Raw genomic sequence first — 19,626 nt, forward strand, 5'->3', positions numbered from 1 at the left:
GCAAACAAACAAGGAAGAAAAAATACGAAAATGTTGCCTTCATACGGAGACGACGTTAGACAACAATTACGGATGTAACAGGGCATGGTGTGCACGGCTACCATTTAGACAATCGGGCATTTATATGATCAAAATACAATTATATGATCAAAAATACACTATATGTCTTTGGAAGGAGCCGACCTAGCGATGTCCGTCCATCTGCCTGTATGGCTACTACGTACTATAAATCTTGGAGAGATTCAGTTCGAAGATGGGTCCTTTTGGAAACAAAATTTAGTTGAAAATTCGCAATCTTTTGGTCAAATTACAAATTTCGATCAAGAACAAATGGCGTCAGAAGCGCATATGCTGAATATAGGTCTACTTATTCTTTCCCACAAAGGGTCAATAATTAGATTGTACAAACATTTTTGAATTTCATGTTTATAATTGACAACAACACTATTTCAATCATGTGGAAATTGTCAGCAAACATATGCCTGTTATTATGGCATTTACCTATAATTCATTCAATTATTCATAGAATCTCTATTTAGGAAACAATCATGATCATCTAAATTTGTTTCTGTTTTTACATAGGCTGCTGGCACCAGACTATTTATATCTGGATATCTCGTAGGAATAATACAGCTTACTGTAACCGCTGTCGAAGGAGTTGCAACAGTCGAGGGACTAGATGAATTTGTAACTTCTCTCCAATCCTGGTGGAGATTATGAAGCTGTTGGGCGGAATACGGGTTTGTATGATAATCATGGGTGGTAACGGGATGAAAATAGAATGGTTGATGAGTATGAAATTGCTGATGAAAGTGATCGTGATTAGTTTTATTTACACTGCCGTACGTGTAAACCTCATTATCTAATATTTCTGGTCTAACCACTACCCTTTGATTTGGAAATTCTGATGAACGGCTATTTGATGTTTTTGCTTGTAATGTTGTCTCATTGAAAATAGATTCTGCTGTTGTTATTGCGTATACACCTGGTCGTCTGTACACACAATTATTATTATTGCATTTATTATCTTCTCTATTGTTACCATTATCTTGAGTACTATAATTATAATAATTTATAACATTTTCCTAATTTTATTCGCCTAAATGATGTCCTGCCGCCGCCGCTGCTGCTTTAGCTGCCTGTGCCTGTTTCTCTTGTTCGTTCAGTTCTTTGATGGCTTGTATCTCCTTTTTCAATTTCATTCGTCGATTTTGGAACCAAATTTTAATTTGTCTTTCGGTCAAGCATAGGGCATGCGCCATTTCGATTCTGCGCCGGCGGGTTAGATAGTGATTGGTGTGGAACTCCTTTTCCAATTCAAGAGTCTGATAGCGGGTGTAAGTTTGTCGGCCACGTCTTCGAAGGCCGTTTGTACCTGATAAATAAAGAAGAATAAAGAAATTTAGAATTAATACAATGCATAATGAGTGTGATACAATATTTGTTTTGTTTTTGCGAATTTTTATAATTGTTTCAAGATAAAAATTGAAGGGAAGAAAGCAAGCCATTATATGACTTTTTCCTCGAATGAAGCAGCTCATTCCAATTCTAAAATACTCATATACATTTTACAAGGACATGACGCACAAAATAAGCACTGCTTTTATGTTCGTAAAAATATTGGGATTTAACACCCCTGCATTTGCTCCCTTCATTTTCTACTAGATTTATGATTTTATTATCCCCAGCATTATGAATGAAGAGAGAATAGATCATTTGATACGGCCAAAATGTGTCCAATTCAAATGCGTTTTAAAATAATCGCGTATGAGCTTCTAAATGGGATATTCAAACTGTACAGATTTAGAGGATCAGAAGTCAAATTTTCTCCTATTGATAAATATAAAAGAAGACCGGGTCGGAATAAAGTTATGAGTTGTGTGTGGGACTAATGTCAAATGAAAAGGAAAACCGATGGCAGGATTCGAGGGCTGCTCTGGCATTCTTTTATGAGATGTCACAAATTATACCACACAAAGACTTCAAGATAATTTGGCGGGTGTAGTGTTAATAATGTAGGTTTGCCCAAGAAAAGAAGATGGGTTTGCCAAGAAGGTCGAGTTTGGAATTACTGTGGAAGACCTTACACTGCAAATTTCGGACCTTCAAACATATACGCTATGATTATAATTATAATTTAAAGTTCAAAGGACTATACATGCCGAAGCATTTGTATCTTTTAAATTCGGACTTGTATTGACCATTTGGGAGCTATATCCAAATCTGAACCGATCTCGATAAAATTTGGCAAAGATATTTCTGAGCTGTATTTGATATATTTCCCTGAATATCGTTGTTACGGAGTGCATATTACGGTTGTGGGTAACAAATATAACAAATCGGATGAACAATATATATGGGAGCTATAGCTATATCTGAACCGATCTTCACCGAATTTGACATACTAGCTTCTATATTCAATACGGTCGTAAGTGCCAAATTCCATCCCATTTGGACAAATATTAGACGTTTGGTGCACAATAAAAGGTAAATCGGACGAAGTTATATATGGGAGCTGTATCCAAATCTGAACCGATCTCGATAAAATTTAGCAAATGTATTTCTGAGTTGTATTTGCTATATTTCATCTGGATAGAGATAGGGCGATAAATGCGATCTGTACTTTGTTTACAAAAATACATGGACAGACGGACAGACACACGGACGGATATTGGACAAATATTAGACGTTTGGTGCTCAATAAAAGGTAAATCGGACGAAGTTATATATGGGAGCTGTATCCAAATCTGAACCGATCTCGATAAAATTTAGCAAATGCATTTCTGAGTTGTATTTGCTATATTTCATCTGGATAGAGATAGGGCGATAAATGCGATCTGTACTTTGTTTACAAAAATACATGGACAGACGGACAGACACACGGACGGACAGACGGACATGCATAAATCGACTCAGAATGTGATTCTATGCAGATTATAAAAGGAAGTATGGGTCTATATCGTTTCATTTTGCCTGCTACAAACAAATGCACAAAGACATAATACCCTGACCACTTTGTGGTGTAGGGTATAAACATGATCTTGGTCTTATCATATGTACAAATGTATTCAATATATACAAAAAACAAACATCATTCATAAATAAAAGATGAATTTAAAAATTTGTAATATTGTTTAATAATATTTATGATTCTGGACGAACATAGAACTGAGTAACTGTCTATTTGGATTTGTTTGTTCAAATTTGTTCCGACGTTAAAAACAACATAAACACTCAACAAAACAAAACCATTCCATATCCTGACAACGCACATATACCAACACACTTGCAAATACCGAGATAAGTGTATTGGGCTTTATGACTGTAATAATTTTAGTGGTAATATTCGGTGAGATGGTAGTCAAATGCGGTTGATGCATGATTTTAAAATTTGTGCTTCAACACAAATTCAAACACTTGCACACACCAGCACAAGCTCAGAGTACATAGTAAAATGCAAACAGCATGCCTCGAATTCGAGTTTTCAACCGGAGACGGATATTGCATGTGTTATGGCAAATATTTTACGAGACGACATATGAATGTCGCAAACACGCAGACAAACGCTGGCAGTTGTAAAGTAAAAGGTATATCTTTTACTCGCACATACATACATGTATATATATAAATAAGCACTTAAGGTAAATGTAATAATGTGCATTGTGGGATTCAAACTGCGCATAAATATAAGGGTCATCAGGATATTGAAGTTATTCCAGATTGTCAGTATTAAAATGGATTGAAAAAATTAGCTTATAGTTTTAAAGTAACGCCACAACGCATATTACGGCATCAAATATCTTTGAAATACAGAGGAATAAAGTATAATAATAATATATAAAAATATTACTTTGGGTAAATCGTCAAAGGTGACTTATTCTAACAAATCTAAACTTATTCTAAAATTTTATGCTATTTCCGATATTTTTGCTTTCATTCAATAAAATTTTAAAGTAATGTAAAAATTATGGCGTTTGACTTTGTTACAGTTTTTTATCTCAAATTAAAATTAGGGATTAAGTACTAAAAAATAAGTGGCCAACAACACGGTCCTGGTATGTTAGTTGAACATATAATAACCTTTTCACAGAGTGGTATAGGGGATAAATACCTCTTTCCACCAAAATCTCCGGATACCAATCCGTTGGACTATTGTGTCTAGAGGATTTTGGAAAGCAAGGCTGACACTAAAAATTAACATCAAGCAAGCGTTTGCCGGGAATGGGCCAAAATACCGCAGAGCAACATTCGGGCAGTGTATGACGGTTTCATTGGCCGTTTGGAGGCCTATTCGAACAAATCTAAACTTATTCTAAAATTTTATGCTATTTCCGACATTTTTATACCCTCCATCTTGGAAAGGAGGGTATATTAACTATGTCATTCCGTTTGTAATATCCTTAAATATTCGTCGTAGACCCCATAAAGTATATATATTCATAATCAGCATAAAATTCTAAGTCGATTTAACGATGTCCGTCTGTCTGTTGAAATCACGATACAGCCCACATTATTTGACGTAGAGCGCCAAAATTTAGCAGAGCCATTTGTATTGTGTCTAGGACAGTTGGTATTGAAAATGAGATATATCGGTCCAGGTTCTGGTATAGTTCCCATATAACGGTACCTCCCGATATTCGGTATTTTGATAATTTATGCTACATTTTTTCACGGATTTGTCTGAAAATTGGTATTTGTAGGTCATAATGGGTTCTAACTGCAGTGGCGAAACATTGCATGTATAGGTCCACGTTTTGGTATAGCCCTCATATAACGGTACCTCCCGATATTCGGTATTTTAATTTTTTTGCCACATTTGTTCACGGATTTGTCTAAAAATTGGTATTTGTTGGTCATAATGGGTTCCAGTTCCGGTGGCGAAACATTGCATGTATGGGTCCATGATTTGGTATAGCCCTCATATAACGGCACCTCCCGATATTCGGTATTTTGATGATTTTTGCCACATTTTTCACGGATTTGTCTTAAAATTGGTATTTGTGGGTCATAATGGGTCCTAGTTCGTGTGGTGAAACATTGTATGTATAGGTCCACTTTTTGATATAGTCCCCATATAAAGGTACCTCCCAATATTCGGTATTTTGATGATCTTTGACACATTTTTCAAGAATTTCTCTGAAAATTGGTAGTTGTAGATCATAATGGGTCCCAGTTTGTGTCAGTCATTGTAATTATAGGTCCACGTTTTGGTATAGCCCCCATATAACGGTACCTCCCGATATTCGGTAATTTAAAGATTTTTGCCACATTTCTTCTAATGTTTCCTTTACCCTAAGGTGAAGGGTATTAAAAGTTTGGCCCGGCCGAACTTAATGTTTGCTTTCATTCAATAAAATTAAAAAAAAATGTAAAAATTATGGCGTTTGACTTTGTTGCAGTTTTTTTTTATCTCATCGTGTATATTCTTAAAATTAGGCATTAAGCACTAAAATTAGTGGCCAGTAGTTGAACATATAATAACATTTTCACAGAGTTGCATGGGGGATAAATACCTCTGCAAAATGTTGTTGAAATCGTTGCAGATTCGATATAGCTCACATACGTAGCATCTAATCGGCATAATAAAAGCGGTAATGAACAATCAAATAAATAAGGAAATTAAAATCACTTGATTGTCAGCTTTCACCAATTTGTGCTAAATAACAATTTAAAAAGTATCAGTCGGTTTTGCCGTCAGATTTATACCCTCATACCATGTCCATATGTTTAAACAAATTTTGACTTGCGTTATAATTATTCAAAATATTAACCCGTTGTGGGAATGGTATCAGAAGAAGCAGCCCGATATATTCCATCTTCAAAGCTGATCTTGTGTTTATAGAAATGTTGAGATGTGCCGAGTTTGAAAGGGTTTGAATGCTCATTTTTCGTTTCATGACCTTCATGATTATTTTACATGTTGACGCCTTGTGGGTATGTACCCGAAAGTGTAGTCCATTCTATCCGTTCTACACACCAGATCTTGTTTTGTTAGAAATACTATGCGAAATTTGAAGACAATCAGAATTTTATTTCATTATACCCTACAACACTTTGTGTTGGGGGTATTATAAGTTTGATTGGGCCAAAAATTATGTAACACCTCGAAATATTGATTTCCCACATAGGAAAGTATATATGGATCTTCCTATCTCGCCGAGCTGAGTCGATCTAGCTATGTATGTCCGTCCGTCCGTCTGTCCGTCTGTCCATGTTAATTTGTAATCACTCTACAGGTCGCAATTATGGCCCGATCTTCACGAAATTTACAATGGAGGTGGGGATAAGGTCAGAATAGTACCTTATTTCTTTTGGAGATGATCGCACAACATTTAGGGGTCGAAATGGACAAAAAACTGAAAAAAATCCTGATTTTGCAGTTGCTCTACAGGTCGCAATTATGGACCAATCGACGCGGAAATTAGCATGGGGCTAAAGCTTCGGGCTGGGTAGAAGCCTTCCGATTTTGATGGTCATCGGGTAATATTTAGTGGGTGAAATAGACCATAACATTTGTGTTAAATAAAAGTCAAATTTTCCATAAAACCGCGAATATTTTTAATCCCGGCGAAATAACAAATAGACGAACAGGTCAACTCTAACCGTTACGTAGATGCCGATAGTAAATATATCGGATATATACAGCGAAATATAATACAATGTGTATATACAAAGGAAAGGAATGTTAGATGGAATGCTTATATCTCAAGAATGGCTGGACCGATTTTGACAAATTTTGTCAATTCAGAATGCCCTCTTGACATAAAAGTATAAAATCTAAACAAATCGCATGAAAAGATGCCAATAATGATGCTAATATAGATTTTTTAGTATTTTGTGACATTTTTTTATTTTTTCATATTTTTATCGCATGCTATTTTTTCAATTTGACTTATAATATTTAGGTGTACATTTTGTAATATTTTTCCACCTTACAACACAGGTTTGGGATATTATATACAGATTACAATTATCGTCCGATCCTCACGAAAAGGGTAGGGTTAGGCTCAGAAGGGCTAGGCTTATTGTTTTTAAAGATGTTCGCAATATATTTAGGGGTTGAAATGGACCAACAACTAAAAATGTTCCTGATTTTGCAGCCGTTATAAAGGTCATAAATAGAAACCAAGGGACACGAAATCTCGCATGAAGAGTTTAGGACAGCGGGAATGGAACACTACTTTTGTCTAAAAAATACCAACATTACTTACAGGCGATAGCCGAAATACACAAAATGCGAACTTCTGCCTTTTTTTGCTGATTTCGTTGACGAATATAGCCAAATATAGTAGACAAGAAGATCGTATAGAAGAGTCTAAATTTGGAGATATGATCGCAAAATACGACGGAGTGCGTAAATATTGGGCATCTGGTCAAATATTGGGGTCTGGTCAAAATGCTAAGGGTAATACCTGGGCAGTGCTCCATCACATAATTTCAAAAGCGAAATCTTCCAAAATGGATTTGGACATAAGGGGGCTTCTAACATATTGTAGTGTTGTAGGGTATCACATGGTCGGCCCCGCACGACTATAGCCTTTGCTTACTTGTTTTTATTTTATAAGAGTTACGAATATAACATATTCAAAAGTTATTATATAGTCAAAATTTTGACCCTTTGTGGGGGAGGTACTTGATGGAATTACAACAGGTTATCCATTTTCATACCTGATATAGTACCGGTGAAAATATTAGTATTTCCCATAGTTTAGGATAATTTGAACAAAATCGGATAAATTTTTTTTCTATAAATAAAAAAAATGTCATTTGAAATTTTGATCATTTGTTGGGGTTGTACTCGAAAGATTGGACCGATAATGCCCATCTCCCAACTCGTTTTAAGTTTGACAATAATGTTACGATGTTCCAAGTTTGTACCAAATCGGATACTCCCTTCGAGAGTTATCGTGCAGCCAGCAAGACGGATAGATGAACGGACGGACACCCCTAGATCGACTCCAAATTTCCTGAAACGGCTCAAAGGGACCCTGAGTTTGAAATTGTTATTTCGATGAGGTATGTTTTCGGGCGTATCAAATGATATACACCCCCTGTATCCACATGACTAAGGGTATAAGAAGGATATTTCGAGGTGTTACAGAATTATAATATGTCCCTAAATTTATGGTGTGGATATAAATAGGTAGCCGTATTTCTATGCTTTTAATTTAGTACCCAAAAAATTGATTGGTTCAGTTTTATGTCCTAAGGTTTATGTATTAGGTACCTAAGGGATTCGTTCCTGTGTTCTATTCTGATTAAAGCTTGAAGAAAGGATGTTGGCTTAGAAACGTAGCATATAACTTTTTATGACAATTCTTTAATAATATTGCCATTGAAACTATTATATACTGGGGAGGTACCGGCAACGTAAATTTGGGAATCACGTGTCTAATGCTTTCAAAGATTTACCAAACATTACTGAACTGGATATAGCAAAATAAGTATGAGGTTATTTTAATCTCTGCATTTTCCATTTTTTTTGTCATTTTGCCAAATCTGATTAATTCCGTCTTCATTATATTCTCCTTTTATACTTTCCCTACTGATTTTACTCCTTAAATATTACTCATCTAGAGAACGTTTTTTTACTGTATTTACCTTTCATTAATTTTTTGTTTGTTCAACCTAATATTCATGCAATTGTTGGTGTTGCTTGGCTGACTGTCTGATTCGACTATGTTTGTTGTTGCATTATAAAATGTGAGTTATTACACTTGAGGCAAATTAAACTTCATAAATATGTTAAATCAGAGATTAACTGCCAAAGTGTTCACAAAAGATTTTATGAGCCATTAAAGTGTGAGATGTCATATGGATATTCTCGCACGAATAAAACACCAATAAATTACAAATATTATGATATAAAATTTAATTCACTTTGCAATAAACGCTATGGTTAGCTATGGCTATGTGTGTGAGTTTGTATTGGTGTGCTGTTGTTTTTTTCTCTTACTTGCAGCTACATAAAATACTTAATGCAATAATCTCAACACCTTAAGCTTTATCAAATGACCATCATAAGAAATGAAGACACACTGAGCCATGTACATACATACATTCTTACATAGCCACAGAAAAATATAGAAAGAACAAAACAAACATTAGTTAACCCATTTTTGGTTGTGTTATTTTGGTTCGGCTGATATCTTTAAATGTAACATTTTCTCTTCTAACACCATTAATTTTAGCCAACATTTTCCGCGTTGCTCTTTGCTGTGGCGGCCTGGCTGCTTACTTGCTTCGCTGTTTGTTATGTTGCCGGGTATTGTGATCAATTTAAAATAATGATCTGGCTGGCGTACGCGAAAATGTACCATCATCATCGTAGTCATCATCGTCATTACCAACAACTTAGCCATAGCCAAAGCTTAGTTAGCCACGGTCCTCTTATTTGGCTTTAAACTTAACAACAGCATTTACTTTGGCTGGCCATAAAAATGAAATGTTTTTGTTTGGTTTGCTGAACGTTTTTTTCTGCAATTCTTTTGGACATGTTTTCTCAGATTTTTTTCTGAGCTTAGCATGATTTTATTTACCTGCTGTTGTAACCACATACATGGGGAGAGTACTACAATTGCTAACAGTTACAACAGTCTCGTAGTCGTCGTCATCATAGTCGGTACCAGCACCAGAAAATTGCACAAACAACATTCAGACAGACTAGCAGACATTCAGCTAGCAACATCGGCTCAATAACCGTCTTTTTTATGGTCACACATAAAAAGTATCAACAGCTTTTCGATCTTACGAACATGAGTGAGTTTTTTCTGAATTAAGTCGTTGAGAATCGCTGGAGGACTAGGGGACTTTCAAAATACCACATTATATTGGGAAGTTATTAAGAAAAACTTAGGAATATTGGAGAATGTAATACATTTTTTAAGATCTGTTCTAATTACAGATCAAAGTCTAGATCAAAGTTGTATGTAAATCATGGTATTGAGCAATTTATAATTATTTGACATGTGTATGTAATATATGTAAATAGTAATATATTTAAATAGGTAACTAAATTTAGAATAAATTAAATCAAAGCTCAGTGAAATTCCATTTAATATACGAGGGCTGTCTCCATGCCATGAATAGAACAGTGTAGGGACTTTACGATAAGGCGAATAAATGCTGATATTTTTAGCAAGGATTTCAATTACCATCTGGAACGCAAAATATTAATGTTTAGATGATGTATATGGATTAAACTACTACTACTACTAATTGAATCGGGTATAGTTATATGGGGGCTCCGGTGTGACGCTAACATCACACACTGCACGACATATTATAGAAGAAATATGATAGCCTATAGGAATCTTCCTGGATAATTTTTTATACCCTCAACCATTCTACGGAGGCTATTTTAATTTTGCCATTCAGTTTGTAACTCTTCGAAGTATTCATAACACACCCACAAAGTATATATATTCTGGATCAGCCTGAAAATTCTAAGACGATCTAGCGATGTCCGTATGTCTGTCTGTTGTAATCACGCTATCTTTCGATCGAATTGAGATAGAAGGCTAAAATTTTGCATGTATGCATAGTTTACCAGTAGACAGGTTAAGTTCGTCGGTCCACGTTTTCATGGAACCCCCTTATAACAGTACCTCCTGATATTCGGTATTTTCATGATTTTAGAAACATTATTTACCGGAATTATTTAAAATTTGGTATTTGAGGTTCGTAACGGTACCTCCCGATATTCGTAATTTGGATGATTTCAGTAACATTATTTACCGGCATCGTTTCAAATTTCGTACTGGAAGATACATATGGGTACTACAGCCTATGGTAAAAATTATTGTATGCAGGTTCAGATCTTCGTATAGCGCAAACGGTACCATATAACGGTACCTCCCGATATATTAGCGACATTATTTACCGGAATTATTTCGAATTTCATATTTGAAGTTCGTAACGGGTACTACAGCCTATGACAACAATTTTTATATGCAGGTTCACGTCTTCGTATAGCCCCCATATAACGGTACCTACCGATAATCGGTATTTTGACGATTTCAGCAACATTATTCACCGGAATCGTTTCAAATTTCGTATTGAAAGATCTTAATGGGTACTTCAACTTATGGCAAAAAATGCGTATGCAGGTCCACATCTTCGTATAGCCTCCATATGATAGTACCTCCGGATACTCCGTATTTTCATGATTTTTGCGACGTTATTCACCGTAATTGTAACAAATTTCGTATTTGAAGTTCGTAATGGGCACTACTGCATATGACAAAAAATTTCGTATGCAGGTCCATGCCTTCGTAAAGTCCACGTATAACGATTTTGATTTATGTGGTAGTTTTCGGATTTTTTTTTTTTTTTGACATTTTTCAATTGCTTCGAAATGGTGGAGAGCATTAAAAGTTCGGTCCGGCCTTTTTTACTTGTTTATATTGTACCTTTTCTTGTTCGAATTCCAGTGTTTATTTATGTCTGTCAATGTAGTTGAAGTAAAGTAGTGGTCACTTTTATAGTCCAACTGCCATTTTTTTCAGAATTATTGGGCATAAAATGCACTACAAATGCCACAATATATTGGGAAGTTATTAAGAAAAGTTTTAGAAGATTGGAGAGTGTATTACATTTCCTTCAGATCTATTCTATCATTTCCAAAACGTGTAGATTTTAACATTTAGTAGAATAACGGCTTCCTAGTTCGATTCAAACCGAACCTAGAATTTATTTGCGTCAGTAAAAGTAATTAGTACCGTCGGTATAGAGAGTGCGCAACCTACTACAAAAATAAAGTTGTGAGTACGAAACTTGCCAATGGCAAACGAAGAAATACATTACTATGACACCCTACAAAAAAAAAAATCATATTAACAAATAAGGAACTCTGAACTGACGCCCGACAATTACCTTTTCTATATGGCTTAAAATTACAAATTGAGTACTCCATGTAAAGGAGTAGCTAAGCTCGGCCAGACTAAACTTTTTACAGCCTCCACCATTTGAAAGGAACTTGATAAATGTAAAAAATCAATCTATAACTCATTAAAAACTCGAATATCAGGCGCTGCACTTATATGAGGCTAAACAAATCGTCGGTTATCTGTCAAAGAAGGTATTGCCTATTACTAACTTCAAACACCAACTTTAAGACAATTCTGTTGAATATGTATATAAAATTCACAAAATACTGAATATTGGGAGGTCCCAATATTTAGGAGATAAACAAAGACTTGGATCTATACAAGTAATTTTCTGTCATAGTAAGAAGTACCAATTCAGAAGTCTAAATTACGAATAGGGAGGTGTCGTTATATGGAGGCTGTACGAAAACGTTAACCTCTATAGACAATTTGCCAGAATTTTTGTTTGAGATAATTCTGTTGAAAAATGTCGCTAAAATCCTCAAAATACCGAATATGGGTAAAATGTGAGCCATTATCAAAGTCATAGGAGTAGTACCCATTGCGAACTTCAAATACCAAATGTTCCGGTGAATTGTGGTCTAAAATTATCAAAGTGCCGAATATATATGTATATACAATTTTTGTCATAGACTGTAGTATCTCTTAGGAACTTCAAATACGAAATTTGAAACAATTCCGGTGAATAATGCTCTAAAATCGTCAAAATACCGAATATAGGGAGGAACCGTTATATGGGGGCTATATTCTAAATTTGAAGATTTTCCGGTGAAAAGTGTGACACAAATCATCAAAACACCGAATATGTGGAGGTACAGTTATATGGGAAATGTACCGTTCTGTGCAAGAATGCTGTTTACATAATGACATACTGCCAATTTACAGTAAATTCAAGTTGAACATATAACTAAAACACACAGAAAATCTTAAATCTGTCGGTACAGTTCTATGGGGGCTATGAAATATTATTGAAAATACATATTTTAATGAAGAAATCAAAATTTTTGCGACAGATTGAAGATATGGAGATACACCAGGGCCGGGTAGATAATCCCACCTTCCACACGTTATTTATATATAAACGAAGGAGTTCATGGGTATATAGCATGAATCATAGTTCCGATGTAAAAGCGAAATTCTGATGCCGCTAAATGTGGCAACAGCAGGCCTATTTTCCATCTGTTGTCGTTTAGAAAATGATTCGAATTCTTCCTTCTTGACAGGTTTTCCTCAAGATTTCCTTCGCAGTTCGATGTCATATAACACATTTTCTAGTGACTTCTTGGCTTTTCCCTTTGGCCGTCTACTTTTTTTGCCGGTTGACTTTGGCAGTCAAACCTATCTAATGATCAATATCCTTCTTTAGGAGCAAAGTTTGTGAGCGACTCTCAAGCCGCTGCTGGTGTTCTTCATATATAAAATATTTTTTAGTGACCATAGCCGATGATGTCCTGTTAGCCTTTTCTAATCATCTTTTTAGGTTGGTCAACGGACCTGGTTCAATGTAGTGAAATATTGTGCTAACGCCTTCAGGCTTCATCCGCTTCGAATGAGAAGTTTCCTGTTTCGAAAGAGATGAAATACTTGGGGTTGTATTTCAAGAGAGTTTTCGGGGTCCAGGGCCAATAGTCCGTATTTCAAATTCAGTGCAATATTAAAGATGAGTGGTGTTCATCTATTAGACCCTTTTTTTGGTTTGACATTTCTGCTCCGGCCTATTTGGGCATAATTATTTATATGCTTTGAGGATGCAAACTAGCTAGAAACTTGAAAATATTTTCCACAAGCCGCCCTTACCAAGCTGAATGAGGTCGGTTTTCTCTATGGGAATGAGGACCTTCTGTTTTACTATGCGCTATTTTTAGCCTCGGACTTGAGCAACCTGGTGTACAACGTCGACCAGCCTACCACCTACGTTATATTTTACCACTTGTAAGTTTAAAGTAAATATCTGGTATTTATTATTAAAAACTTAAATTTTTTACCTTTCTTTGAATTGTAGTTGTAGTCTTTAGACTGAACTGCAGAAGCATTGCAATGCTACCAATGCATCCAGAAAAAATCAAAGTTTGGCGCGGTTTATGTGTTGGTAATACATTGGATCATATATAAACCCGAAAATGAGATATTTATCCACCTAATATGTAATATGAATATATCATTTTCAGATTTCTGAAATATTCTTTCAATATCTTTTTTTTAACTTCCCAGCATGGGTTAAAGGGCAAACAGCCTACATACAATTGAAGCTCATATTGTTTTGCTTGATGTGCTGGTTCATATAGTACATGATCATGTGAAGAGAAAGGGGCATCTAGAGCAAGAAAAAAAAACTGATGATCATTTCAAGAAAAACGTTTATTTATGGTATTGCTTAAATTTACCACAACAACATGAGATCTGATCATGTTTGTATTTCCACCAAACCGCACAAAAGTTGATATGGCTTCCAAACGTGTAGGTTTTGCTGGCAATTTGGAATCAAAACTGAGAGAGGAGAAGTCTTCATAGTTTTTATTAGGAATTTTTTCAATTGATGCTAAGTAAAGAACCACAAAAGATAAAAATTATCTCTTCTCGAAATGAAAAAGAACTTGCTTTATTTCTTTATAATTTATTAATAATTTATTATACAAAAGATGAATCTGGGTTAGCCATTGTAGCTTCCTAAAAGATTGTTATCAAATGTAAGCAACATATAAAAACAAGTATTATCTCATCATCGTTGCTGGTGGAGTTAGCTCAGTAGTGATTATTGTCATTGTCTTGCGGCGTGGAGGGAGACAACCCTTTTTGTCAACAACAATGTCATTTGTTGGCTGGTGGTAAATGACCATTTATGGCGTTCGTTTAGAACGTGACTTTTATTTCAAAATTTAGATTTTTAAGATACAAAAAATGGCTCATTTTATGCTTTGTATGGTTGGACCAATTCCAAAGGAGAATTATTACAAGCCACACAAAATGGTACGCCAACACTACAAACGATGACGACATGAAAGGAAAAACTTGTTTAAATGCATTAAATAATAAATTTGGAAGCAGTCGTCTACCAAGTTAAGGAAGAACATCAACCCCAGCAACTATAGTCTCGCATAATGGAGTATCTGAAGAAACAAGTGGCACCCAATTAAGCTAAATTTATGCAACAAGACATTCTTCAAGTTAATTGGCAAAAAAGGCCATTTTTGTTTAATTTTTCCCCCACTTTGGTTGTTCAAACCCGCTGGTAACTTCAACTGGTAGTGGTGTCTGGTTTATTGTGTTTTGAAATAAAACAAATGGCATGTCCAAGGAAGCACAAATGCTGGTAGACCAAAGGCCAAGTCGAAACGACTCATATGATTAAACCAACGACAGGACGGGAGAAAATACAACTATATACAAAAACTTAAAGTTTGAAATAAAAAAATGTTTACAAAATAAAATGTATATATCATTCAATATCAAACCGCCTTGGAATATATATAGCCCGACATTTGCGGTTCAAGATAAAAACGCATTTGCTCTTTCCGCCCCTTTTAAGTAACAAAAACAACTTTTCAAGAGGTTTCGTCTATTTTTTTTAGAGACAAGCCTTACCTTTAAAACGAATTCGAATAGCACAGATATTTCTAAAATAACAAAGTAGGCCAAACGAGCAAAGGACCAAAAAACCAAAGGTAATTTCAAGCGGACTGATTGCATGTGGTAAACACCTAGAAGCGGGGACGAAATCGTTAACATGTTGTTCCGAGACCTTGTTTGCAGCCAAAGTGCTACCGGCTTGCGCTTTGAGGTCCTTGTTCCTACTTGCAAAACAGTTTTTCTCATAGATATACATCTTCGTCTGGTCTCATTTTGGTCAACACTGGTTTCAAGACATGTTATGAACAAATTGAAATGTATGATAGTTAGGTAGGTTAAGGATTTGTCCGTAATAATCAGTATGAAGATACTAAATATCGAATATCCGGAGAAACCGGGGATGTTATCCATATACACCGTTTCCATCCAGATGGCTGTGTGCACATTGGGAACATAAAATGTGGAATTGGAAATAATTCCATTGGAAAAAGTGAGGACCTATTTTATGTGTACTGATCGGAACTGAATCTTCGCCAATTTGTGCCCAATACGATTTGAGACGACTTCACCATCTTTAGGATTTGACAAACCTACCCTGGTTTGTCTGGGCAGCCGACGTTCTTCAGCTGCAATGGATGGGGGTGGACTCCGAGGACGGCATTCATATTAATGCCACGCAGACCTACCTGATAGGCCTTTTGATCTAGAGGCTCTCTGTTATAATGTTGGAACTCAATCTCTACATCATGAATGTCTTTCATGATACGCCTGGGTGGGAAGTTTTATCCCCAAAATGATGGTTTGAATGTCTCGCACGATAACAGCCGAGCAGGTACTGCAACAAAAGCATATGGTTATGCTGACGTACGGGAAGGACCTTTGCTTCCTCATGTAGATGGTCCACGGGTGTCATGAAGAGGCACTCTGCCGCAGTTCTCAGGGCAGCATTGGGTCAGGTCTAGATGTTCTCCCACTGAGTAACACTTTTATTTGCAAGACTGGGCCATACAACTGACCACAGGCCAATATATCGCGTTCTAAGAGATCAACAAGGTCTTCTTGTTCGCACCCCAAGTGCTGCCGGCTTGCGCTTTGAAGACCTTATTCCTACTTATACAGATAACTATGGCTTGAGAGGACGACTTGAACATTTTGGTGTAGTTCGGGGTCAGTATCATATATCCCTCGACTGGACAGTCAGGTCTGTTCTAATCTCCGCAAACCATGTGATAAAGAGTGTAGGGGTTGATTTTATCTTATTCCTCGCATAGGAGTAGGCAACAAGGCCCGGAAGATGGGTGTTCAATTTTGAACATATGCCATCAAAACAGGGGTCCGAATCATTGATTGCACACTCCTCCGCATACAATCTCTATGCCGTCGTGATCAGTTTCGATGCGACGTAATGGATGCGGAGCATGTGCACTTTAGACAGTTTCGTTGGAGATTATGGAGAAAATCGTCTAGATTACAAAATAAAAAATGAAGATTAAAATTGAACGAATTCAACGCCATTTTCATTAATTTTACTTCATTTCATCATTGGCAACAACGATTTTCATTGCCACTGCAAATATTGGGTGGGCTGATGTGTGACAGACCTGACATTGTTGCAGTTGCTCTGGCTTAGTTGCATGGCTGCAAACTACCCCATCTTGGAGGTTGGTGGTAATGATGGCTCTGGACTCGATTGCAGCTGTAAAAAACGTTTAAATATTTACGCAATAAAACACCCAAACAAGTACAAACAACTGAAATAAACTACTTAGTTAACTGGAGACAAAAAGAAAACAGAAGATAAGACGACAAAAATATTCCTTAAAACTCAACAACATCTGAAAAAACAACATCTGAGAAAAAATGTTAACAATCAGTTTGTTATTTCTACGTTTTCCTTCTGGTTGTTGTTTTACTTGTGTGTGTGTTGTCTTTTTTCTAAATACATCATTTTAACGTTTTCTGCCTTTTTTAGTTGGATTTTTCTTTTACTCCTCCCCTTCAATTGTCGGTTGGTTGCTGACTCGTTGCTTGTTGATCTGTAAAGAGTTAAGACTTTAGTTTTGTATTCGTCGTCGTCATCATTGTTGGCGTCTTTTTTGTCATTTGGCAAATTTTATGCGAATTGAAATGTAAAAAATGTAAATTAATGCAAACCATTTTTTGTTGTTTGTTTTGTTTTTGCTGTTAGTTCGGCTGCTTGCATTTTGCCAATGTTTAGTTTAGTCAAGCCAATGAGGGAAATAGCGCACCAGCAGAAACAGAAAAAAGAAATAACAAAATTCAGCCTTATTATTTATACAGTCAGTTTTGAAAATGTCATTGAAATAAAGGAATCGCAACAAAAACTACAACGACTACAATGTCGAAAAGGGGGAAATTTTAAGTCGTTTTATTTTCATTTAATTATGAATAAATGCATTTTAATGCATTTCAACCTCCATTGTAGCAACGAATTGTCTGTCAAAAAAGGAAATTCGTCATTTTGTTGAATATTAGCCAATAACCACAAAAAAAAAAGTGGAAAGGCCTCTTACATTTGCAACTTGTTTAATAAATATTTATGTTTTAACATTCTTAGAAATAGTATTTTTATTGAAAAAAAAAAAAAAAAAAACATAGTTTTAGTTAAAATTATAATTATTTCATTATAGATCAAAGTAATGGAGGTGGGGGTCTACAACGCATTTTCCTTTTTCAAAGAATACAGTTCGATCGAAATAACATGAATTATGTCCGGCCAAGACTTTTGTATCCTCCTTAAAGAGTTTATAACCGCTATTTATTTGCACATTGTGTGTGAAAATTTGACTGAACCATAAACTACTTCGCATAGAGAAATATACGCTAAAATTAAGTTGACCGGTATTAAAAGTCAAGTGATAAGATACCTACTTTATTTCAAGTTCAATGAGAATAGCCCATATGATTCGACTTGAATTTTTGGCGTCGGTATATATATGACGGGACTTTATTTTTCTAGGACTAAAATCCTAATTAATATTCAAAAATCTGGACATTGGGGACTTCGAAATGAACTTTTATACGGGTTAGTGAGAAAACCATATGAGTCAAATAAACTATTGCAAGGCAAAGTAATCAAACAATAAGTTTCTAAAACTTGAAGAGACAATAACTTTTGTATAGACATGTCTCTGCTAAAACAATGGGCTAGTAGTTTGGTTTAAAGAAGATACAACATTTACAATTCTACGAGAAAACTTGTTATCTGATAATGGAGGTTTTTGAAAACTTCCATTCCGTTATATAGGGAATATATGATGGTAGACAAAATAATTGTTTTTGTTTTAAAGCTGTATACTAAATAACATCGTCTGTATCATAATTTCAGTGCGCAGACGGCCATAGTTAAATGCTCGTACAGTTTTATTCCGATCAATAATTATATTTGAGTTTTCCATTCATGGTAAATATCACATGATTTTAATTTAATTCGTTAATATTCAATCACGATGAGTTCTTTTAATTGAATTTATCAATGAGGCAGTCACTATCGTAGGATGTGTCTCTCTCAGGGTGAGATAAAAAACTGCAACAAAGTCAAACGCCATAATTTTTCCATTTTTTTTTTTTAATTTTATTGAATGAAAGCAAAAAATATCGGAGATAACATCAAATTTTAGAATAGAATTATGCCCTCCAAACGCCCAATGACACCGTCACACGCTGCCCGAATGTTGTTCTGCGATATTTTTGAATATTCCCGGCGAAGCGCTTGCTTGAGGTGATCGACACTTTGGTATTTTTTTAGTACCAACCTTGTTTTCCAAAATACTCCAGACACAATAGTCCAACGGATTGGTATCCAGAGATTTCGGTGGCCATTGAGCGCTGGAAATGAAGTGAGGAACCTCATTTTGTAACCATTCTTGGGTGGGGCGTGCTGAGTGCGATGGTGCGGGGTCCTGTTGGAATGTCCAAAGTCTGCGGCCAAAATGTTTGCGTGCCCAAGGTTTTAATTCACCTTTCACTATATTTTCGCGATAATATTCGGCATTTATTATGATTAGTCGATTAATACGAGCGGAGAGCGACCATATGCCGGCCCACACCATCACCATGGCTGGCGCTTGAGTTCTGGTGGCCAACCGAAGGTCCACCTTTTCAGCTGACCTCTTTGGCAAGTAAACACGATCATTTTGTTTATTTCAAA

General features: G+C 35.7%; 1 protein-coding gene across 2 annotated transcripts in view; it reads right to left on the reverse strand.

Moving 5' to 3' along the window:
- Positions 1 to 394: 394 nt before the first annotated feature.
- The window catches only part of LOC101897500 (homeobox protein abdominal-A homolog), a 109,912-nt gene continuing 90,680 nt past the window's right edge, over positions 395 to 19,626 (reverse strand). Inside the window, exon 2 of one of the 2 annotated variants that reach the window (XM_020035090.2) lies at positions 395 to 1,375. In XM_020035090.2, coding sequence (XP_019890649.1) covers positions 1,092 to 1,375 — 284 coding nt within the window. In that variant the 3' untranslated portion in view covers positions 395 to 1,091. The remainder of the gene's footprint in view (positions 1,376 to 19,626) is intronic. The other variant, XR_002194114.2, reaches the window with a different exon arrangement.

The sequence above is a fragment of the Musca domestica genome, unplaced genomic scaffold, assembly GCF_030504385.1.
Source record: "Musca domestica strain aabys unplaced genomic scaffold, Musca_domestica.polishedcontigs.V.1.1 4, whole genome shotgun sequence".
Lineage (NCBI taxonomy): Eukaryota > Metazoa > Arthropoda > Insecta > Diptera > Muscidae > Musca > Musca domestica.